Genomic DNA, 23,805 nt, shown 5'->3' on the forward strand with positions numbered 1-23,805 from the left:
CCCATCCTCCTGGATGTGAAGCTGGTGACTTGCAAAGAGCAGATCATTCCTACCAGAGTGTGGTGGCAATGACACTGAGTTCCTGATTATTCTCTTTAACACTAAGGGGCAAGGGGTGACCTGGCTTGACAGGCCCATATGAGCGGAGTGCTTTTCATCAGAGGATTGTTAGCAGAGACTTCAGTATAGAAGCTACCACCATAGAACATGCTTCTATCTTGCTTTGTATCCATTTACTGTATGGAAAGCGGGATGCTTGTTAACATGCTCTCATTTAACTGTGTAGTTATGTGTGCTTCAGATAAGCTGCCATCTTGTAGAACAGTCTAGAACTGGCATAGCACTGAGACTGAGCGACGGACCAGGAAGCCCCCAGTCCGAATGGTGCCTCTGCCATGAACTCAACTACATGGCATTATGCAAAGTTCTGTCTCACAGCCTCAGCCCCACCACCTGCAGCACGGAGAGTAAATAGTAATGACCTACCTTACAGGATTGTTGCAATGATTACACCTACATAAGAAGATGGTCAGAATAAGGGAAGAGATTCTGCATGGGTTCAGCCAGAGGTGGGGCAGGGAGAGCATGAGTGAAATGTGTGAGATAACTTCCAGCTGAAGACTCAAGGTCCTGTTGAATGGGGAACAGGGGAGAGATCTGGTCTTAAGGTATTGGTTTGTGACAGGGGTGGAAACCTGAGCCCTTTTGCTGAGAGTACAGCTCCCATCATCCCTGACTGAGCTGGTTGGGGCTGATGGCAGTTGGAGCCCAACCCAGCAGTGCTCTGGAGGGCCACAGGTTCTCCAGCCCTGGTTTATGGGGATCAGTGAAGGTGAATACTCAGCTGGCATACATTGGAGGTGGCCTATGAAAAAGCTCTTCCCCCTTTTGTTGCAGTGAACCTCATGCCCGGTTTTATGCCGCTCAGATAGTGCTGACTTTTGAGTACCTGCACTCACTAGATCTCATCTATCGAGACTTGAAGCCTGAGAACCTCCTCATCGACCAGCAGGGCTACATTGAGGTAATGCTGCTTCCATCCATTCTGTGAGATTCTGCCGCACAGCATTTTGAGAATTCCTCTCCTTGTCAGTATGTCTAGGAATACTGTTTCTTTTCCCAAATATCTGTAACAATTGGTTTTTTAAGAAAGGACTGAATTTTGACAAGCATAAGTAACTTCTTAGGAAATTTTGGAGTTGACATAAAATCTAAAGGTTTATCATTTCTTTCTATCATTTGTGCTTTGAATATCAGGAAGTCCATTCCCCGCCCCGCCCCGCCGAAAGGGGCTCCAAACCACCAGATGCACTTTTCCTATTTTGGTGGCAAGTGGGGAGCATTTTTAGAAAACATTCATTACGAGCAGTTGCTGTTTAGAAAGTGATACTTACCTTTGGAAACAAAATCTTCTCTCTTATAGATATTCCACCCGAAACATCACCTCTCCATGTGCTGGGGTTTGTGCAAGCCTCCATCGCTTCCTTTGTGCTGCTGACCCTATTGGTGTGGAGAACTCAGCTTTGTTAATTTTCTCTTACCTCCAGGTGACAGATTTTGGCTTTGCCAAACGAGTGAAAGGCCGAACATGGACCCTTTGTGGGACTCCAGAATACCTGGCTCCTGAAATCATTCTGAGCAAGGTGAGACACCTGTACTCAGGAACAGTGTTTTGGGCCTTGTTCAGCCCAGAAAGAAGACTGTGTCCATCTCAATATCTTGCAGTACACTGCAATTAAGTGCCTCTCTTTCTTGGTGTTTGTGATCTGAGCCTGCTTTCCTGTTTCAGGGTTATAACAAAGCTGTGGACTGGTGGGCCCTGGGTGTCCTCATCTATGAAATGGCAGCCGGCTACCCCCCATTTTTTGCAGACCAGCCCATTCAGATATATGAGAAGATTGTCTCTGGGAAGGTAATATTTCAGCATAGAGGCTTGCATGCTGGGTACAGGATATTACAAATATATATTACAATATGTAGACCATCTTGCCCATGGAGAGAATGCAGTACTTCCCTAGAAGGCGTGTTAGAAATTTCCAGATAGCTCACACTATACAGTGCATACATTTATAATGTTCGGTGAAGCATGGACCTGCTGTGTTTACCTGCCAAATAAATGTTGGAGTAGGTGGAATTCAGCAGACTGTGAACGGAAACCCCCTCTGTATTTTCTTGGCAAATCTTCCAGCTATTTTTTGGTGCTGCTTGCAGCTTTCACCACAGGAACAAATGTCTGGAAAACTAGATGGCTGCAGTTATATTCACAGTCTGACCTTATTTTGAGGAAAGGGGCAGATCTGTTGGCTTCATTTGAATACTGAGTCTCAAATTTCGTATACTTTAAACAAACTTAAGGCTCTAGTCTTCAGTGTGAAGAAGAAATTAGTTGAATTCTACAGGCTAAGTGGAATATGGATTTTCTGAGTCTAGAATTCTAGTGTCTGTAATACTTGGCAGGTCTCCCAGGTGAGACTCCTAGAGTAATGTGAGGCCAAGCAGCACAAAAAAGATCAGAAAAGCACAAAGTGGAGTTTTATAAGTTAAACAGAGTAAAACTGCGGAAAGGGGGAGACATGCAACTTGCCAACTTTGATTTCTCAGGTGGTTAATGCTAAAATAATCAGTATTAAGTTGCCGTTTGAGTCAGGCTATTAGGCCAGGAGCTGTACTGACCCGGCCTTTCTCAGTAACACCTAAGATCTTCTATTGAGTCAACTAATTGTTGACAAATAAACATGCATTGTAGATAACAGTTATTCTATGGCACTGACCGCAGTTTACTTTGGATTTGAAATTTGTGCAGGTGTGTTATGGATCCCCACAATGTCCTTCAGCAAAGGATTTGTCCTTGTTAAGATTGCTGTGATACTACTACTACTACTACTACTACTACTACTATTATTATTATCATCATCATTATCATTATTATTATTATTATTACTATTATTAGCACTTAGTATCACAGTTGGGCATGAGGCATTACTATTAACTAGTTGAATTAATATAAAGGCTCCCAGAACCTTGTTTGTGATAGGTTCTTGCATCAGGACAGCTCAGCTAAGGTTGCATATAAAAAACATAGTCAAAATGTTATGCGCTTGATCAGGTTTGGTTCTCTGCAAAAGAAACTGATGGTACTTGTTACTTAGATAAGTCATCCAAGTAATGATGACTGAGGGTTAAACACGTTTGGTCATGATGACAGTCTAGCACAGATCTCAGCAGAATGAATAGCATGTAACCATTAATCAAGATTAGGTGCTCTGCTTAAAAGAGAAAGGGAATCTGGGTAGAAGTAGCTCCTTTCACAATACTAAGAGAAGAGGCTAAGCCAGACTCTGTGATACTTACATTTGATCTTGGTGAAGCTTGTATAAAATTCGACTCTTACATTTAAACTGGTACACTAAATGTACTTTACAGGGCACGTCTACACTACAGATTTGAGCCAGATTTTTTCAAACTGATTCATCTGTTTCCACCACCCTGCCAAGGAAACCTAAGAGCATTGCTTGGGGATCCTCATTGCTTCATAGAATCACATTGCCTAATGCCTTAAGCCCCTTTAAAAACTATGGTGTAAATATGTGCATAACCTAGCGCCACATCCCTACTAATCTCTGCCTGATAACATTCTACCTTTTTATCTATCTAATATCTTTCTGTGGTAGAACAAAATGTAGGTTACAGTAAGCACATATATGTGAACTGCCCTGAGATCTTTGGATGAAGGGTGGTATACAAATTTAATACACAAATAAAATAAATATAGCCACTTTGCCAGTGCTTTTTTCTTAGGGCGTTTGCTCCTAGGGCTTCTGATTGAAGATCTTCAAACCCACTAGCCACCCTGAATTTCATTTAGGTGAGATACATTGCTGAGAAGCAAGCGCAAAGAGCACCTGTATTATATTTAAGGGTTTTCTTGCTGTCAACTTCTTTTGCCAAACTGCTTCTTAAATTGTTTTCAGTTTTTAAAAAAGTAGTTCAGGGGACATTGTGTCAGCTGTACATTTGTGTGTGCATGTGAATTTCTCTCTTTCAGCAGTTCCTGTGCCAAACCAGTCAGACCATTTTTTTTAAATTCAGAAGTTATAAATCAGTTTAAAGAGAGAGAGGCAAGGGTTCCAAGTGTCTTAGTAAAAGCCCTCCTTCTGTCCCTCTTGTGTTTAGAGTGTTTCCGGAGGGATATGCACATCTCTGTCTCTGTGGCAGCTAGAAGTTCTTGTTAGAATAAATTCTAGGATTTGTGGGAATGTGCAGTGTTAACATTTAAGGACATAAGAAGAGCCTGCTAGATTCTGTTCTCACAGTGGCCAACCAGATTCATATGGGAAGTCCTCAAGCAGGGCATGGGTGCAACTTCCCAAGGCCCCAGTTTTGTGGTAGATGTTGCAATTGTAGACATATGGTGAATTAGTGCTTTGGCTACAGAGCATAATGAATCTCACTTCCTGCCCTTTCCCTGCGGCTATCAGATTTCTCCTGGAAGGCCGAGAGATTAACCTGTTCTTGGTTTCTACCTCCTTGCACCCAGGTTCGCTTCCCGTCTCACTTCAGCTCAGACCTGAAGGACCTGTTGCGTAACTTACTCCAGGTAGACCTCACCAAACGCTTTGGCAACCTCAAAAATGGAGTCAATGACATCAAGAACCACAAGTGGTTTGCTACTACCGATTGGATTGCCATCTACCAACGGAAGGTAAGGAGAAGTAGCAGGGTGCAGTCAGAAGAGGGGGGTGGCTTGTGGTAGCAGCCCACAGCCTTATTTCCAAAGCAAAGGTTTCCACTATCACACTGCCAGAGAAGTAATGCCAACTCACTGTGGGTGTGTAGTGCCGGTACACAAAGCCATCCAAACACATGTATCACCTTTTGGAAGCGCATAGCTCACGAACAAGAGAGCCCCCCCATCCACAAAGCTTATTTCTGTGTTGAGAAAACCTCCTGGTGAAGCAGCTCTTACACTTCAGTGGAACTTGCAGGCCCAATATTAATGATATGGGATCTCGGGGTATATTGTGATTATTAGTTATCTGTGAAAAGATCCCAGGATCTAGTTAAATCCACTGTTGCAGCTGTGTTGGAAATTATCATGTCTTCTCTTAGACCTTCCCTTTGTGAATTTGACTGAAAGCTTCAGCCCCACAGCTGCTAATGGCATCTGGATGCTAAACCCCCCCCCCGGTCACGTGTTGCTTTCCATGGTATAATCCTGCGGCCTTCCAGATGTTGTCAGACTCCAGTTCCCACCTTGCTGGTCAGGAGTTTGAATCCAGCACAGTCTGAAGGGCCATTCCTGGTATAGGATCTGCTAGTAGCCCATATGAAAGTAATTGCCCATAGAACATGAAGAGCGGGCAAGGCTGAGAAACCCCTTTGTATGAAAAAGCTGAAGGGAGGCAGGATAGGGTGATGTCGTTGACCGTGTTCACTCTTAGTTCTGCTGCCTACCTAATTTGCAAATATTCTGGAGATGAAGATTATAAGTTTCAGTTCCTCCTAAACTGGAGGAAAATAGCAGGCCCAATTAAATGCATCTCTGCTGAGAGGAGGAAGCTGAGCAGCAAGGCAGGGGTCAGTAGGTACAGCTTCCATTTTGGCTGGGCCTGATTCAGGGCCAAACAAGACCTGTGTTTTTGTTCATTCTGTACCTGCCCATTTGCCTGTAATGTGCAGGTGTGGGGAGAGCCATGTTTTATGTCAGGGTGGGCATACAAAGAAGGCAATCAAGGGCTACTCCATCCACCCTTTTCCTTTTTGTTTTATTATAATTATAATTTTTTATTATTCATTGAATTTATATACCGCCCTATATCCAGAGGTCTCAGGGTGGTTCACAAAACAAAATAAAAATAAAAAAACACAAAACACATTAGCAAAATAAAAACAACAACCCAATAAACACACCCCAACGAAACAAAAAAATACCACATTTTAAAAGGGCATAGGATGTCAATCAAATCAATCAAAGGCCTGGTTAAAAAGGAACATTTTTGCCTCGCGCCTATAGGTGTATAATGCTGCTTTGAGATTATTTCCCCCCAAACCAGTTCCAGTATTGGAAGTAGAGTGGGATAAAGGGAAAGGAGATTAAAGTAACCCAAGTGTGGCAAGGTAAAGAAGGGGAAAGTTTTGTTCCCCTCTCCTGCCAACTCATTTTTGATACTCAGAAAGTAGATTTCAGCCCCACCTGAGAGATAAGCAGTCAAGGATCTGATTAAAAAGCACAGGCATATCTGGCTTGCCCTTTAGCGGGCTCAAGCTATGCGTGAGGAAGAGCTCATGTTGCTCTCCTTGCCTGTGGAATAGGCTCAGCTGTACCCAAGGGCCACATTCCCTTTTGGGTAGCCTTCCAGGGACCACATGCTGATGGTGGGTGAAGCCAGAAGCCAAAGAGAGCAAAGCAGTGGATGTGAATTTTATCGTGCAGTAGGCTCCTTTCTACAGATGCTTGCACACACCCTCTGCCTTCCATCCAGGCAAGCAAGAGGTATTACCAGAGCCCAAGGCCCTATTCCAGTCAGGCAAGGGGGGCCAGGGAGGTGTGTGTGGTCTGGGAAGGGTCTCACAGGTCAGAGAGGAGTACATTTGCCCCCCAACCCTGAGGTTCCCTTGTATGACATGTGTTCTCTCTCTCTCTCTCTCTCTCTCTCTCCCCTGCCCACCTATTTTTGCTTCTGGTTAAATTGAGAAGGCTTAAACCAATAACCCCGCAGGGAGCCCAATTTCACAGCGAATGGTATTATTTCTCTCTCCTAAACCCATGCAGACACGACCCCTAATAACTCCTCGCTTTGTCCCCTCCACAGGTGGAAGCTCCCTTTATACCAAAGTGCAAAGGCCCCGGCGACACAAGTAACTTTGACGACTACGAGGAAGAGGAGATCCGGGTGTCCATCAGTGAGAAGTGCGCCAAGGAGTTTGCAGAATTTTAGGGCCAGTCCCCCTTGCTTTGTGTGCCCAGGAAAAGGAAGGGCTGGATTTGATCAGCCCCAAGGGCCAGAGTTCCTTGCCTATATGTTAATTTGGGGAGGTGGGAGAGTGTTGGGGTTCACCTGAATCTGTTTGGGCAGAAGAGAGAAAAGGGGAGTTCATTTTGAAGCTGTGGAAAAGGCAGCAGTCGGAGTGCCATCCATCCACCTCCCACTGAAAACTGTAAGGTGGCTCCCAGCCACTCTCAGGCAGGTTTTCAACAAATTCCCTTCCTCCTCATATTGACTCCAATCCCCCTCCCCACCACACACAAACCCTAATTGGACAGTCCCTGGTTTATTGGTGGCTTTATTTTATTATTTTTTTTAGGGGAAAGGGGATATATTTGCCATTCATCACCCCCTATGAAAGGTCTGGTTCATGGGGCATTGCAAGAATTTCTGGAAGGGGGGGGTTAGGGCAAGAAATAACCACATCCACACAGCACTTTGGTGTTTAGACCAGCACTGAACAGGTTAATGGCCCCACCCTTTCAACTTCCCCTATGGGACAATTCCTGTCCTTTTATCAGCCCCCCCCCCTTTCCAGGCCCCTTTTATTATCTTTAAATAAAAAGTTTAAAGAAATAGTTGACTGGCTTTATAAAAAAGGGTTTTAAAAGTCTAGGCAGGGCACAGTGCTTTTTTATACGCTCTGTCTCCCGCACCGTTAAATTAAATTCAGCCGGAATTTTAACTCTGTAAAAACAACTGAGTTTTAGCATGAAGAATTTGTGTGTGTTTTTTGGATAGAAAAACACTTTATTTCCAATCTTTGTCTCCCTATTTTGGGGGAAAGAAGGGGGCAATAGTTTTCACACCTGTAGGAGGGAGCAGTGACTGGTTGCCAGCTGGCAAATGCATACTGAGAGAAAGAAGCTTGTCTCAATTTGTCTTTCTTAAATGTGCACACACCCCTTCTCTCTCTCTCTCCCTCTCTCTCTCTCTCTCCCTCCCCTAGTCTTCCCATCACCACCACCCTCCAATCCAAATGTCCCAACATGAGTTTCCCCACTTCAGGCAACTCTTGGAGCATCTGCCTGAACGGAAGAGAAACAAGCAGGATCTAGTCCACCCTGTGAAACATCAGATAGACTCTAGCTAGTTGCCATGGTTCAAAGGGGCTTCTCCCGTTTGGTGAGCCATCAGGGTGGGAGAAAGTCCATGTAGATAGAGCTTGACCGTCGCAGGCAAAATGCATTGGCTGCTAGGATCCTACCCTTCCCAACTCCAACCTCTGACATCTGTTTTTGTAATACAAGGATCTTTCCAGTCTGTTGGTGGAAACTCCATTGCACCGGTCCTTAAGGGCTCCATTGGCCTGCTATGTGGTTTTTTTAAAATGTTAAGACGGTAAGGAGGGAGTGGAAAATGTAAATCCCGGTGTAAACGGAGGTGGGGTAGGGGCTTAAAAACGAAAGTGTTGGGAAGGCCCATTCCATTTTGACCTGCAGTTCTGACAGGGAATGAGAGGTGGCATCTGTTTTATTAGAGTCTTTTCTCATGGATGCGGAGGGAGCTGTGACTCAAAGATGAGGAGGGGGAGCCCATTTCTCTCCATTTAATTTGTTCCGACTCTTTCCTCCCCCTCCCTTTCCAATGCAATGCCTCTTTGTGTTCTGTCTTCACCTACCCCACTCCAAACACACTCTATATTCACCAGTTTAGTTTTCTTTTGTTTTCTTTCTGTGGCTGGGGAGCAAAGCAGTCTTCTTTAGATTGATAGATGACATATAACACATACAGAAGCGCTGTCAGGAGCAGGCAAGCTTTACTTGCCCCTCCAACTCCTCGTCGTCCTCTTCCCACCAATAGCTCATTGGCCTCTTCTATGTTGGGTTGGGGAGACAGCGGGAGTTAAAATACCCACCAGCTCCCTGCCTCAGAAAAAAACACTTCTATGTAATCCAACAAAACTTGTTTCACTGAGAAAAAAACAAACCCTACTTCCTCTTTAACAGTGTGCTTTGTTGTAAACATATTTGAAACTATTACCAATAAAGTTTTGTTTAAAAAAAACCTGAACTTTTATTTCTGAAGCATGACTTAAGACAGGGTGGTGTGGAGAAGAGGAAAAAGCAAGGGGCTGTGATGACATTGAGACGTTTGAACGCTAATACAGGAGACAGTACTTGGGCCTTCCAAATGACAGGTGCTAAATGATGGCACTGGATAGGAAGTTATGGAATATATCTTCTTAGAGAGCAGTATGTGTGCTCACATTTGCCATTGACACAGTGAGATTCTTTACCTACGGTTTAATTGCCATGCCTGAAGGTACATAGATTGAGGGTATTGTCTGTCCTGATCAACTTTAAGGAGGTCAGCTAACAAAATGGATTAGCTAGTTTTAACTTACTAGCCAATCAATAATGCAATAGCAATATAAGTGATATTTTGAGTCTATTTAATTTTTAGTTTGTGGGAATTCTGCTAGCATCTTAAAGATGGAAAGTTAAGATTATCAAATAGCTGTGAAAATGGGATCATGTGTCTGTTACCTAAAGTTTACACCAGCATTTCACAATTGCCAGATTCACTGGACGTGTGTGTGTGTATAATTTGCCATAGAATGTTGATATTTATAGAAAGCTCCTACCCTCCTGATTACAAAAGAATACACTATTTGTATATGAAATAAATGTCACATGTCAAGTTACGTAATGAACTATAGTGTTGTACAAAGTCTCCTAGTACAAAATCCATCCATTCAAGGCCATTGAAAGTTGGGCAGACAAAATATAAACCACTTTAATGGTACACAGACATTCCTGTTCTTGTAAGAGATCAACCATTATCAACACAGTCTATGAGAAAACTAATTGTATTAATCTCCAGAGGTACAGCTATATTGCAAGGTCTCTGGACATTTGTGTTTTGCTTTTGGGGTCTCTGCTTATGGTCATAGTTAAAGAACTTTTTCAGCAAGATGTATGGCAACTGTTGTTGGCTATGATGTCACTTTTTTCCTTAATCTAAATTTTGCTTTTTCTATGTACATATTTTCAGGCTTGGCTTGAAAAAGTGACAGCCTACCAATAGCTTGTGGCACATTACAAACTAACTTATTTGTGTTGCATTAGCTAGCTAGGATGCTAGAGCAGTTTTTCATGCTGCTACAAGACTCCTTTCTTGTTCTAGTTCGACTGAAGTTGGCTTCTAAAGAGATGTCTGCTCAAGTGAAGTGATGGAATGAGGTGCACTAGAAAACTAGGGTGAACTGTTCTAAAAGTGAATGGGTCATTCTGAGAATAACAAGCATTAGGGACTGAACAGCAAAGGGATGCAACTTGATTTGAAGCATGCTAGCTGCTTTCCCAGTTCATATAGAGGTAAGACTTCTTGGAGATGAAAACAGCTATGAGATCCTTTTTGGTTCCTTTTTTAATTTTCTTAGCTAAACCCAGATACACTGTAGTTCGTTCACTCCACTTTCCCCCAATGTTGAAGACAGTTTGGAAGTGGAATTCCACTTTCACCTCCGGTTAATAGCTGTGGTATTACTTTCAAAAACTGCAAAATCTTTTTGACGAGAGATGGCAGTGGGACAAAAATGTGTGTGTGTACACATGGGAACTGAAGCCCTTCTCAAACCACTTTTCATCTCTCAAACGTGCCTGTCTCCCTCTTAAATAGCCTTCTGAAACCCTGTCTGGTCACCATTGTTTGAACATTTTTTTCTCTTCATGATGTGGTCAGGCAAGGAGGCCACATCTGGTGATGAGCAAAGTCTTGCTCAGGAGGGTAGCACTTGGTTAACAGTGATCCCCAGCGTTCTGAAGCTAACAGGGTGCAGAAGTTGTAGGCCAGTGAGCCTGCCTACAGTTCTTGCAGCTTCTCAGAGCTGTCTGACACCATGCGGCCTCTCGATATGTCCACATACAACTCATGGCTGCTATGCAAGAAAGTTGGTACAAAAGACACTATAACACTAGAGAATGTTGAAAACCCAGAAGCACAAAGTTAAATCTCTCAAACACAGGCTTGTTAACGCAACTTGCCCCTTTTCCTGTCACGTAAGACAGGCTCTGTTGCCCTATGTAAGGAATCATACTCCAATTGTATCGGCTGCTTAGGTATCTTCAAGTTGTATTAATCTGTATGTGTGTGTGTTTGTGTGTAGTCTTCAGGCCATTTGACTTGCATAATATGCTTTTTACATAAGGTTTAGATAACTGATGTGTATATATGTTAAAGTTGTATACTCAAGAGGAATGCTACATCTGGCATACTCTTATCTCTGTTCATGATGCCAGGAAACCTTGCATTTGCTTGCCAGCAAGTACTGGAATTCTTGAACCTTGGTGTTTTAAGGAAAACCACAAATGAGAGATGTTGAGAGTAACAAAAATGCTACTGCAATTTTTCAAGGTGGTTGCTCTTGAAATCTCTCTGGAGGGCACAAATGCTTCGGTTTGGAAAAGATCATTCGTTTGACACACTGGGAGTTTTAAAGTAAAACAAGTGGACTGGTAGTTTCAAAACATACTGAAAGCTACAGTGCTTTATTCCCACCTCTGGAAGGGAGGAGGGCTTGAAAAAGAGATGGCATGAAGGCAGTTCATTCCTGACCACTTCCTCTCACTGACTCAGCTTGTGAACATGGGCATATTGCTTCCCTTTCCAGTGCCTCTTTCCCATCAGTAATGAGGGTGGATCAAAGCCACTGCTTCCCACAGTCCACATTACTGCTAAATCGTGTTACCTGTGCCATAACTGGAAAAACTATGATTTGAGGTGGACTGGAAATTCTCACAGGATTAGCATTGGGGAAAGTATTGAGTTAAACAGGTACAGCCTAAGAAGACACAAAACCCTGTTATTCTGCCCTAATTGCAATATGTTGGAACTGGGAATATAACTCATGAAAGCTACCCACTTGATCTTAACATATCCTTATCAGCTGTCCTCAACTTATAGAAGTAGTCTATAGCGCAATGTTAAAACTCATGGTAACTTAGCATGGCTGTGCAATTTATTCTATCCATTTTGCTTTTGGGGCCATAAAAAGCTACCTGATTCTGAGTCAGATCATTGGTCTATCCAGCTTAATACTGTCTGCACTGGCTGGCAGTGGCTCTCTAGGGTTTTTGATGCAAGGTTTCCCCCCAGTCCTACCTTAAGCCACCAAGGATTACATCTGGGACCTACATACAAAGCAGATGCTTTTGTTCTCCCCAAAAATCAACAAGGAAGGGATTCTGTTCTGCAGGATCCCTTATTCACTTTCCCCCTCTTCTTGCTCCTGCCCCAGGCATAAAGCAGATCACTACTGTATTTCTCTTATGATGGTCAGTGTACTGCAGGAACTCATCTACTATATAGTTCAGTAGGTTGCTGCACTCTGCATAGACATTCAACGCATCTCTCACCGAGAACCAAGCCTGCTCCTATTTACGTAGCCTCTGTATTCTAATTATTGGCCATGCTATTGCGATGGATTGTTGGAAATATATATAGAAGTTGGAGCTGCAACAATATGATGCAGTGCTGAGTGCTGCTATTCAATATTCCAACCACTCCCTCCCTCAAACCAGTTAGTCAGTCTCTGGCTCCTGAGCATGCTGTTCTCATTGGTCTGCTTTGAGATTTGCTTCCATTGGGTTTTTTCCACCATTTTTTTTTTTGTATTGCTACAAATCTTGGGGTTCCCCTATGCCTGGTAGTAGCTCCCCTTTTGTGCAAGGGCCTACAGCTTGAAAAGTGGAGCGTACACAACATTTTGCAGCACTGCCCTTCCCCTGCAAGCTAGCACTACCCAAGGGGTGGTAGTAGCTTAGCCGCAGAGTGACTGTGATGAAGCTTGGTCAGGACTTGAGTAATTAGCAGGTAGAGAAGACGGACAATAGCACTGACTTCAACCATAGCTTAAGTTGGTGGTGCTGATGTGCACTGCTGACTTTTACGTGAACAATAACTACCACACTATTTACTATGGATATGCTTTAGTGCAACTCGTGTTCACAAATAAATGAACAGTGTGGTGTGCTAGCCTTTGGCATCTTGTGAAAATTTCACAGCCCTACAGTACATCAGTACAGAGAAAATATACTCAAGGCCTCAGTCACTCTACTGCAGATTTCCTGTATCATCTCTTTGAAATTCAATAGTCAATATTCCTAGCATTGCTTAGATTCTGACTTCTGGGGCTGTGGGGAGGGGGGAATCCAACTGTTACAATTAATTGCTTAACCATAATAGAAACAGGTACAAGCTTCCCCTTTCTGACCCTACTTATCCTCTTAAACTATGTTTTAGCAGCTTATGTTTTGTTATGTCATCGCATCATAAACTCTGGGGTCCTGGCCAAAAAGAAGAGTACAGTAATCAAAATGCAACATATTGTGAAATCTAAGGGCCTCCTTTCTACATTTCTAGTGTATGAGAACAAGAGTCGGAGGAGGGTACCCAAGACTGAGAGAGTTTACAGCAGGACATCCTAGTGTGACCAGAGGACAACTGGTTGTGACAACCGCAAGAGTTCAGTTCAGTCTGACCTCTGTGTATTTACTTGGATGCAAGTCTCACTATGCTCAGTGGAGCTTGCTTCTCTGTGCACAGAACTGAAACCTTAATGGTGTAGCCTAGGGCTGCAAAAGCAAATGTCATAGGAAGTGAAGGAGTGGTGGCTGGGAGGGACATTTTTCCTCTCTTTACAGCCGCCTTTTAAAAAACACACAAAGCAAAACATAGAGGTTCTGATCTCCTTCCATATTTGAGCGCTCGCATTTATCTGCTGTAGTCAGGAAATACAAGTGTACAGGGGCAGGCAGGACAAACCTTCAGCGATCGGGATTAGGCAAGGGCGTGGACGCTGACCGCCGTAGTTTTGAGTGAATAAATGTGGACTAGGAGGAGGTCAGGTTCGTAAATTGGGCAAATGAAGACGGGCGTTTGAGAGGAAAGCTAAGCGTTGCAGGCTGAGGGGAAAACTTCTATTCCACTTTCCGCTGAAATCCGCCGCTGAAACTCCTGCTGCTATAAATGGAACAGCCAGCGAGTTTTTGTTTTTTTTTAAAAAAAGAATTATGTACTCGCCGGATTCCTGCTGTTGACTTCTGCCTGAGGCGGCCAGAGAGCGCCCTTTCCAGCCGGCGCGGCCGCTAAGGGGACGCCGCGAATTCTCCTGCTCCACCTTAAGCCGCCAAGTGTAGGGAGGCTACGGGAGGCAACAGCGCCTCCTTAAGCGGCTGCGGGTCCCGCTCGGGCGGTGGTGGAGGCGGCGGCGCGTGCGGCTGGGGGAAGGGGAGGGAGGAGCTCGCGCTGCCCGGACCAGCCCGCGCGCCGCCGCTTCCAGCAGCAGCAGCGCCTGCCGGGCGGAGGGTCTAGTTGGCGCCGCGCGGGCAAGAGCTGAGGCCAAGGCGGAGCGGCGCACGGGGGCAGCGAAGCCCCGGGGGAGGCGGCAACACCATGGCCGGGCCCCCGCCGCCGCCCCCGGGCCAGGAGGCGCCGCGCTACCAGGAGTGGATCTTGGACACCATCGACTCGCTGCGCTCGCGCAAGGCGCGCCCGGACCTGGAGCGCATCTGCCGCATGGTGCGCCGGCGGCACGGCCCGGAGCCGGAGCGCACCCGCGCCGAGCTGGAGAAGCTCATCCAGCAGCGCGCCGTGCTCCGCGTCAGCTACAAGGGAAGCATCTCGTACCGCAACGCTGCGCGGGTCCAGCCGCCTCGGCGAGGCGGAACGCCCGCCGCCAGCCCCGCGGCCCCGCAGCGGCCGGCCCGCACTTCCCCGCCCAGCGCTCCCGCCGCCGCCGCCACCGCGACGCCCCGGTCCTCCCAGCGTGCAGCGCCCCGCGCGGAGCCAGCCGCGCCGCCGCCGCCGCCACCTCCGCCGCCACCGCCGCAGCCGCCGCCTCCTCGTCGGACCGGCCGGGAGCGACCGCCACCGCCTGCCCCCGCCCCGGAGGAGCCCTCCCCCGTCAGCCTGCGAGAGATTGTGCGCTACTTGGGCGGCGACGGCGCCGCGCCGGGGGGCGGCCGAGTGACTCGAGGCCGAGCGCAGGGGCTGCTCCAAGAGGAGCGGCTGGAGAGGACCCGCTTGGGTGGCGGCGGGGGCGGGGGCGGCAGCGGCAACAGCGTCGCCTTGCCCAGGGCGGAGAGAGGCGCGCAGGCCCGGGCGCCCAGCGCCAGGGCTTACAGGAACAAGGTGAGGGGCTGCCGCGGCGCGCGCGGGGGGAGGGGTGGGGGCGGGGCGGCGGGGGCGCACGGGCTGAGGGGAACAGGTGAGCTTCCCCAGGACGGAAACGGACCTAGCGGAGGAGTGCGCGCGCAGGGGGCGCCCGAATACTGGGCGCGGGGGGGGGGAGCGGAGGGGCGGGCGCCGGAGAGGAGCCGCTTTCGGGGAGGCCAGACGGCGCCCAGCCCCCCGAATGTTGTCAGCGGGCGCTCGCGCAGGTGTGCGTGTGTCTGGGAGGAAGAGTTATGGGCAGCGCCCAATCAAATCGCTTTGGCACGGGAGGGGCGCCACGATTGGTGCCTGGGCTTCGACGGGGCGACATTCTCCCGTGCAGTTCCGAAGTATTGTGGGAAGGTGAGCGGAAAGGCCGCCGCTGGATGGCACAACTCCGCCTGGTCCGCGGGGAACTTGCGGGGCCGAGTTGGGGAGCGGCTAAGAACCACCCCCGGGCGTGCGGAGGGGCTCCGCTCACCTGCGCGCGTGGCCCTCCGGTGACATTTGTGCGGCGTTGAGGATGCACGTCGGGCCCTGGACAGTGGCCCCTTCTCCGACCTCGCCCCCCCCCGCCAAACTCAGGCCGTGCCAGGCTCCGTATAAACACAGAACAAAGAGTCAGTTTGTGCTTGACCTAAAGGGTTCTGTAACCTCCAATAAGGTCGGGAGGTGGTGGGAGTAGTAAGGCAGCGAATGCAAACGGGGAGCGGAGGGGGGAGCAGAAAAAGAGAAATCATGTGGTGTTGGTCAGGAGGGTGACCAGCTCTGGAATGTAACCCAATCCAGTAAGGATCAGAGCAATTATCAAGGGTAGAATACAATTACAGTCCAGTAAAAAGAAGCCCCTTTTGGTTCTCTCTTATTTTTGGCAAGTTTTCTGCTACAAGGATGGCACTAGATTTCCATAAATCTAGGCAGATCCGCCCAACAAAGCCAAGTGGAGGGATGGTGTGGCTGAAGTTTGATTCCATCTCTTCTTGGATTAGAAGGCTCCTGCTGTGTTTCAAAGAGCCTCTGAGCATTTTGCGGTAGTATTGGAGCAACACCACTGGTTCCAAGAACAGTGGTACCTCGGGTTAAGTACTTAATTCGTTCCGGAGGTCCGTACTTAACTTGAAACTGTTCTTAACCTGAAGCACCACTTTAGTTAATGGGGCCTGCCGCTGCGCCACCGGAACACAATTTCTGTTCTCATCCTGAAGCAAAGTTCTTAACCTGAAGCACTATTTCTGGGTTAGCGGAGTCTGTAACCTGAAGCGTATGTAACCCGAGGTACCACTGTACAGTAACTCATTTTGAACAAATAGGGGAAACCAAAGCAGGATTACAAGAAAGGGCTCTGAGTAAAATTACATTGTAACCTGGAAGTAGATTGGGTTAGTTGTCAAAGTGTGCAGTCCTGTTTATGTCTAGACAGAAGCAACAGCCACAGAGGTCAATGGTACTTAACTCCCAGGAAAGTTGGCATAGGATTTAGCAAAAGTCCACAATCCCATACACCCTTAGCCCGGCAGTAAGCAATATTAACAACAATTATGTGCAGGACAGTACTGTAAAGTCAATAAAAGTGAAACAAGGAACTTGAGGCACCAACATTGAGTAAGCCTGGAGAGTTAGACGCAGGGGTGATTAGTCTGGGGTGCTGTGGAAGCAGGGCCTGGATTTGTAAATATATATGTATTCTTTTTATGTTTGCAGAAGGCAGGTGAGGAGGTCAAAGGTGAAGAAGAAGAAGAGGAGGAGGAAGAAGAAGAGGATGAAGCCTCCACCATGTCTGAAGGTTCAGAGGTGGCACAAGATTATGAGGCCAGCAACTACAGCAGACCTGGGATAGGCCAGGTGAACGGGGACTGTAAGGACAGCAAGCATGGTGGGAAAGAGATCCCACCCAGCAGTGCCCTCACCAGAGACCTGCGCTCCCCCGAGGAGCAGCCCTTGAACAAAGGATCAGAGCGTCCCCACCATGAAGGAAATGAGCAATGTCATACAAAGGCCTCTTGGCCTGGAGAAAGTGCCTGTCACCATCTGGGGGGCAGCAAGAAAGATGGCAGCGCCTATCAGCAGCCAGACAGAGCAGGTATAGGACATAGGGTGGGCGAGAGGGAGTGGCAGAGGGTGGGGGGAATAGTTGGCTAAGCTTGACTTTTCTTGGGAGACCCAGGCCCTAGAGGGATATGGTAAAAGATCCTAATGGAGGAACCATTGGAGATGGTGATAAGATTATTGCACAGGTTTTTCAAGTGTAAATAGACCCCTGGCGTCGTTGTGCAACTCACTATTGAGAATTATGCCTAGGAGCCCTAGGCCAGGTCAGTGGTATTATGGGTGGATGAGGAGCGGGGGGGGGGTCGGATTGTGGGAAGGTGGCTTTGGCTCTCAGGTGTTTGTGCCATGGGAATTAAAACTGGCTTCTTGTTCTCTGCCTCAAAAGGGCTCCAGGCACATACATACAAATTCATTCACCAGCTAGTTAAAGCCTCATTGCTATGTAAGAGAACCAGGCCCATTCCCATTTGTGTGTTTTTTTCTCCCTCTCTCTTACTTTCTCCCAGTGTCACCAGCTGTTGCAGGTACTGAGCCCTCTGTGCCCTCATCCCCTGGGAGACCTGGCATCCAGGCAGATGGGAGACCCTTCAGCTGCACGTAAGTTTTGAGTGGGCACTGAAAACCCATTTGTTTAATGACAGCTAGTTCACCTATGACCCTCTGTAAAGAGATAACACTTGAGTCCCCTGCCATCAGTGCCACCACCTATTTAGGGGAATCTAGAAAAGGACCAGACAAGATGTCTTCAGCAGTGAGTAAAGGCTGACTGCATCTGGAAGGGCTTTCATCTGCGTAAGCTTGCCCCTCATTCTACCCTGGTGCTTATGGAAATGAGGGAGGAGCTGTAGCTGCTGCCTCACCCCAGCCGGTTCTTAAAAGAAGGAGAAGCAGCACCACTTAGCTTTTGCACACTCTGGGAAATGAAGCTGCTGTCAGAGTGAATGAGGGGCTGCTGCCCAAGGCGGGTCTTACGAGGTGGTGGCAGTGGAGGAGGAAGCAGTAAATTAGTCCTGCAAGTTTCTTCAGCTGCCTCCCTCCTTCATTGGAGGAAATGAGTTGCTGCTGCCTTTCAGATTCCAAAGCAGGCACAGTGGGATTGAAATACTTTGCACATTGCCATATTCGTGTGACTGTGATGCCATATTGGTGCCTCTCAATGGGGGCCTTCCCTTCCTGTTTGCTGGGATAGGCTTCCTGTTAGCCTGGCCTCTGTCGCCCATGTTCTGGGAACCTCCAAGATAGACTGCTGGAATGCACTGTCTATAGAGCTGCCTTGGGGAACTGTTCAGAAGCTGCAGTTCGTATAGAACGCAGCTGCTTGATTGCTGCCTGGGACTGGGTGTTAGGATCATGTTTTGCCTGTGCTATGCGGCTGCACTGGCTTCCATTCCATTAGTGGGTCCTGTTCAAAGGGAACTTGAAGGGCCATCTGTCTCCAGATAGGCCTCACTGACTGAGGTGAGCTGGGTGGCAACCAGAGAAAGTTTCTTTTTGCTGGTGGATCCCCAGCAAGTGATGGAACATCTTCTGTCCAAAGATGTTTCCCTGACAAGATGCTATTTTTCCTTTCAGCTCCAAGCAGGTGTTTTCTTTATTTACCCAAGCTTTTGAGATGAAGTTCTTGCTCTCTGTCATTTTGCGGCATTTGACTTACTTTACTATTCACATTTTGCTTTATTCTTGTAACCCCTCCCCTTCCCACAATATATTTGAAGGGTGGTTTAAAAATACACATAATAAATTACTGGGGTGGGGTTTGGGTGGCCCTGTACAGAAAAACTTGTCTCTTGCTCAAGTTGGGTTCTTTTTATGATCTGCCACCCCCTGCCCATTCTGGATCCATGCATGCACTCTCTTCTTTTTAACTCCTGGTGAGAAGACCCCTTCACATTGTGGAGCAGGAGGCCATTGGATGCCTGGGGTATGAATTCTCTTTTCTTTCTTTCTCTCTCCTCCTCGTAGCTCAGTGAAGGAGAAGCCTTCTGACCCAGTGGAATGGACTGTGAGTGATGTTGTGGATTATTTCACAGAAGCTGGTTTTGCTGAGCAAGCATCTGCCTTTCAAGAACAGGTGAGAACCTTGGGATACCAAGTTAAAGATTTGGGGATTAATGCTCAAGCGGAACTCTTAGTGAAATAGAAGGCCCTGAATGGCATGGGCACTGAATGTTTAACAGGGTAGGGACTTGCATGTATGCACACTCGGTTCCTAGTTGCTTAGGGGCTCTTTGTCAAATGTAAAACACAAGCCAGGGTGCATATGATTGTACATCAAAGCAGCAGTCACCGTGGGGTTTTCTTGCGTGCTAAAAAACCTGCCTTGGAAATAACAGAGGTGCTTGCCAATGATTAGAGATCTGTTTCAGTTATCCATATTGCCACTCCACCCCCACCCCCACCAGTGCTTCCGACTGGCTATTCACTTCAGGAAAAATAAAGTTACTAGAGCTCAGCAATCCTATTTGAATGTGTGTTTATGTTCATAGGAAGCATCCAGAGTGTTCTCCCACATATGTCTTCCCCATCCCTCTCTGCATGTTGCATCATGGGCCTCTTCCCCTTAGCATGGGATTTGGCTCTGTCAGCCCTCTCTCCTCTTGTAATCAAGGCTCTCTGCCTGGTCCAATTACAGCTGTCAATGGCACTAACCAAGGCTAAAGTCAGGCTTCCCTCTTCAGGGATCTGCACCTAGAAGCATCCCACCTTGTGAGCTGGATGCTGTCTATGGACATCTGCGCCTTCAAGCCACCTTTCCATAGGCCCTGTTGCGACCTAAGCTCAACAGAGAGTGGTGTCATCATGCTTCCTATGCGCTGTGTTCAATAGAAAAGACTGAAAAATACTCTTGTGACTATTTCAAAATATGAAATTCTGCCTAGGATGGGCATTTCCTGGTGACTTGTGTTCATAGCTGTCAACGTTTCCCTTTTTTTAAGGGAAATTCCCTTATTCCGAATAGGATTCCTCACAAGTAAAGGGAAAAGTTGACAGCTATGCTTGTGTTGGAGGCCTAATGGGTTGATGGCCAGGTGTTAAACCAGTGGCATGAATTGTAATTGATAATGCTTAAATATGTGTTAAAAGGATGGGGAAGGGCTAAGCATTCAAGATAGGCAAAAAAATGTGCATAAATTCAATCCTATCCATTCCGCAACCTGGAAGCTCGTCTAGATTTATGGAACACTTCCCTTCTTCCCTCCGGTTCACTGAGGAGGGGGATTCCTTCTTAATACAGATCTCTACTATTGCTTTCTTAAAAGTAGTGAGTGTGTGTGTGTGTGTGTGTGTGTGTGTGTGATCTATATTCCGTCTCTTAACGGGGGGAGTCCCTGTGCCCTAAATGCCCTGATGTTTTGTGCCTCTGTTGCTCCCGCTGCAGGAGATCGATGGGAAGTCTCTTCTGCTGATGCAGCGCACCGATGTCCTGACCGGCCTCTCCATCCGCCTGGGGCCTGCTCTCAAGATCTACGAGTACCACATCAAGGTGCTGCAGCAGTGCCACTTTGAGGAGGACGAGGGCGACTCCTTCATGGGCTGAGGAGGACGGGCGCAGCTCGCGAAGGGTGTGGAGAGCTTGGGTGGGGAGAAGTGAACGGGGACTCTGCCAACCGCTACTGTCTCAAGTCATTTCAGCCTTTCTCTGCCTCCATGAAAACAAAGAGAAGCAGCTGTGTGGGAAGGGGAAGAAGGACTTTGGCCAGATTTTTTGTGAAAATGGTGGGGAGGACAGAAATGATGATCCAGGCTTTGCGGCTTCTCTACCCTGATTGTCCAGAGATAGGAAAGACAGGGAGGGAGGGCTGCAAAAAAAATATCCCACCCTTCTCCCAACCTGTCTGTGTTACTTACCCCAGCATTTTACTTACCATAGTGCATTGTCTGTTCTTGGGAAAGGGTGGAAAGATGTGGTTTTTGTTCCTCTTCCCAGCCGCAGTTTAATTGAGATAATTTGTGCTTCAGCATCCCCCCTTTCCCCTTCCCCTTTACCACCACAACAACAGCAACCACAGTAGCACTTGATGGTCCTACCTGCTCCCCTCCCTTTGTTGCTGTTCTCAAGAAGACAAAGATAGAGCCTGCTGAAGGTGTCAGGAGGTTTTAATCAAATATCTTTTTATTCTCTTTTCTGTTTGGGTAGGCTTTTCTTCCAGTTTTCATGGTCGTTGCCCAGAGTCAACTGCTTTTTATTATTTCTTTCTTCCCATTTTTTAAAAAAAATATAAATATTTAAACTGGAAAAAAACCCAGTTGGTTTAGTATTCCCAGACTTGTTAGCTTTCTGGAAGGGGTATTGGATCACCTAAAATGAACATGTGTCTAAAGGACAAAAGTATGTGTAAAAAGAGGTGGAAGTCCTAAGTTCTGCTCTCTTTTTCTCTCCTTTTTTATTTGAGGGTGGTGATGTCACCTAGTGGTGTTGCTAATCGGTTTATGGGATGTATTCTGACTAGTCCAGGGATGGGAGCAGAACTCTGGAGTTCTGGCTCAATTTTCAATGCTATAATCAACTGGGGTAAAAAAGTGCGGTAACATTTGCACCATCACCAGGAGGTCTAAAATGAAACACTTAGGGTTTAGGGAAGGTCTCTTTGCAGTGGCAGAGGCAGATGACTCGTTGTCTGTGTATATTCACAACCAGGTGGCTTAGCTGGTGCTTCTATAGCAGATAATATAAGTGGAGCAAACACTCTGGGGACTGAAAAGAGCAAGGAAAGGAAATGGTCCGTAGCCCTGTTCTCAGTTACGAAAAATGGGGTGGTGGTTTTTGTTGCCTTAAGAAAGGATCTCCTCTTGTTAAAGCAGGCCAAGCCCGCAAAGGTAGACTGTAAAGGCAAGAGGAGGTGGTTAAAAAAGACTACAGTGAAATTGGCTCTTTGTGCACATCAAATGGGGAGGATCTAGCTATGGCACACAACACAAAATCTGAGCTTTCTTGGTGATTTTTCAGGGCACACCTCTTGAGTACCCCAGTTGCTTAGTAAGTATCTGTTTCACAAAACAGTTTGAAACTCGTTTCACTGTCACGGCTTTCTGTAAAGAACTGCAGGAATGGAAACCTTTTGGTGAGGCGGCTGAGAACTCTTTTGTAGTATCTTAGACCCTTTTACAGAGCGGCACTTCCTAGAATTTGTTGTTTTAGAGCCGTGGCAGATGAGGGTTGAAACTGGTTTAAATTTGGAATGTAGACAGGCCCTTAGTACAGTTTGAGGATCAGTGGATAGACAGTAGCTACCCTGTTTAGTTGTGACTCAGAAACAGAGAAGCGTACGTAGCTCGAGACACAACCCAACATGCATGCCTAAAGGAATGCACAGCTAGACAGGAGCACACTGAATTTATGTTCTCAAAATTTTATTTGGAACCATGAGGGCTAGAAACCTATTGTTTGAACTTTGAAAGCAGAGGTTCTCAATGTTGTAGCACAAAAGTGCCTCAGGGGCTTACATACCGGCTGCATGTTGCCCCCTATTGCACTAGACCCTACTATTTTGTCCAGAGCTGGGAATAAAAAAACAACAAGATTTTTGGGTTCTAATATGTATTCTGTTTATTGGCCACCAGTTGTCAAGAGCTGCCATAGGAGGTGAAATGCTTTAGGAACCAATTTAGATGACTCAACAGTGGGAGTGATTTTTCCAACTCTTCGTGCTGTCCTTTTGGGAACAGAGTAGGGCTACAGAATTGGGCTGCCCATTTACTTAATTGTTATTAACACTGGCCAGGGTGGAAAGAGGAGAGGACATTAATAATCCACAGTGGAAAGGTGTAGATTGGAATGGGCAAAGCCAAACAAGGCTGTTCCAGTGCAGTGTTTTGAAAATTCCTCTGTGAGGCTTGGATGGGACAAGGTTGTGTTGCCTGTCAGAGCAGAGGGTAGTTCAAGTAAGAGACAAGACGGAAAGGGGCTTCAGGATCCTAACTTCCTAGATATACTGTAGTACAGTTTAAGGGCTGATATACATGACCATGTGCTGATGAAAACACAGATAAGGTGTTGGCTGGTTGTGTGGTTTTTTTAAAAACAGATTTGTGCTTTGGGATCTAGGCTTGAGCTGGTTGGCAATGGGCCCAGGTTGTAACATACAGGTTTTGGAAATTTGTGCAGGGGGAATGGCCTTGGCTAAGGCTGTGCTGAGGTGTGAACCGGGCTTGTGTTCACTAATTCAACATCTACAAAATCCAAATGTGAAGTTTCCTTAGTAAAGGTGGACACAACATATTGCACAGTCTTTTATGTTGATCTAGGCTAATCTAGTGACAGGAAGTGAAACACTTAAAGGCTAGGAATTAATTTGGACCATTCTAATGAGGAGAAATAGTATTTTAATCCTACAGCTGGTCAAATAAGTGCTCCATCACTTTGCGTGACTCTCAGTGCCAATGAAGTTTCATCTCAACCTTTATTTGAAATCTAGTTTGGATGTGAAGCTGAAACCGGAGGTTTGGGATGGACTGGGCTGCAGAATCACGTGCACCCACTTCAGTGTGAGACTTCGCACCTGGCTCCCTCTACCTCAGAGCTTTCCAAACTTCTCATGTTGGCGACACACTTCTTAGACATGCATCATTTTGTGACACAGTAATTCAGTTTTGCTAGCGAACAGGAGGTTAA

The 23,805-nt window shown here is 46.7% G+C and overlaps 2 protein-coding genes across 8 annotated transcripts in view; both read left to right on the forward strand.

The window, feature by feature from the left end:
* Positions 1–8,869, forward strand: part of PRKACA (protein kinase cAMP-activated catalytic subunit alpha) — a 58,785-nt gene extending 49,916 nt beyond the window's left edge. For all 7 annotated transcript variants that reach the window (XM_053376338.1, XM_053376342.1, XM_053376337.1 and 4 more), the window contains exons 6-10: positions 898–1,024; positions 1,548–1,643; positions 1,790–1,912; positions 4,538–4,702; positions 6,813–8,869. In XM_053376338.1, the coding sequence (XP_053232313.1) occupies positions 898–1,024; positions 1,548–1,643; positions 1,790–1,912; positions 4,538–4,702; positions 6,813–6,938 (637 nt within the window). In that variant the 3' untranslated portion in view covers positions 6,939–8,869. The remainder of the gene's footprint in view (positions 1–897; positions 1,025–1,547; positions 1,644–1,789; positions 1,913–4,537; positions 4,703–6,812) is intronic.
* A 5,324-nt stretch (positions 8,870–14,193) lies between these two features.
* Positions 14,194–22,714, forward strand: SAMD1 (sterile alpha motif domain containing 1). Its single transcript, XM_053376343.1, has 5 exons — positions 14,194–15,122; positions 16,845–17,223; positions 17,699–17,789; positions 19,155–19,263; positions 20,572–22,714. The coding sequence occupies exons 1-5, from the start codon at positions 14,385–14,387 to the stop codon at positions 20,728–20,730; spliced, it is 1,476 nt and encodes a 491-aa protein (XP_053232318.1). The 5' UTR covers positions 14,194–14,384; the 3' UTR covers positions 20,731–22,714.
* Positions 22,715–23,805: the final 1,091 nt, after the last annotated feature.

Source organism: Podarcis raffonei, chromosome 2 (genome assembly GCF_027172205.1).
Source record: "Podarcis raffonei isolate rPodRaf1 chromosome 2, rPodRaf1.pri, whole genome shotgun sequence".
NCBI classification, from domain to species: domain Eukaryota; kingdom Metazoa; phylum Chordata; class Lepidosauria; order Squamata; family Lacertidae; genus Podarcis; species Podarcis raffonei.

Bases quoted from the DNA above. Each gene is read 5' to 3' on its own strand.
- SAMD1 (XM_053376343.1), top strand. From the start codon at position 14,385: ATGGCCGGGCCCCCGCCGCCGCCCCCGGGCCAGGAGGCGCCGCGCTAC. The intron at 17,224-17,698 runs GTATAGGACATA...ACTTTCTCCCAG, and splicing joins TCAGCAGCCAGACAGAGCAG to TGTCACCAGCTGTTGCAGGT. The intron at 19,264-20,571 runs GTGAGAACCTTG...CTCCCGCTGCAG, and splicing joins CATCTGCCTTTCAAGAACAG to GAGATCGATGGGAAGTCTCT.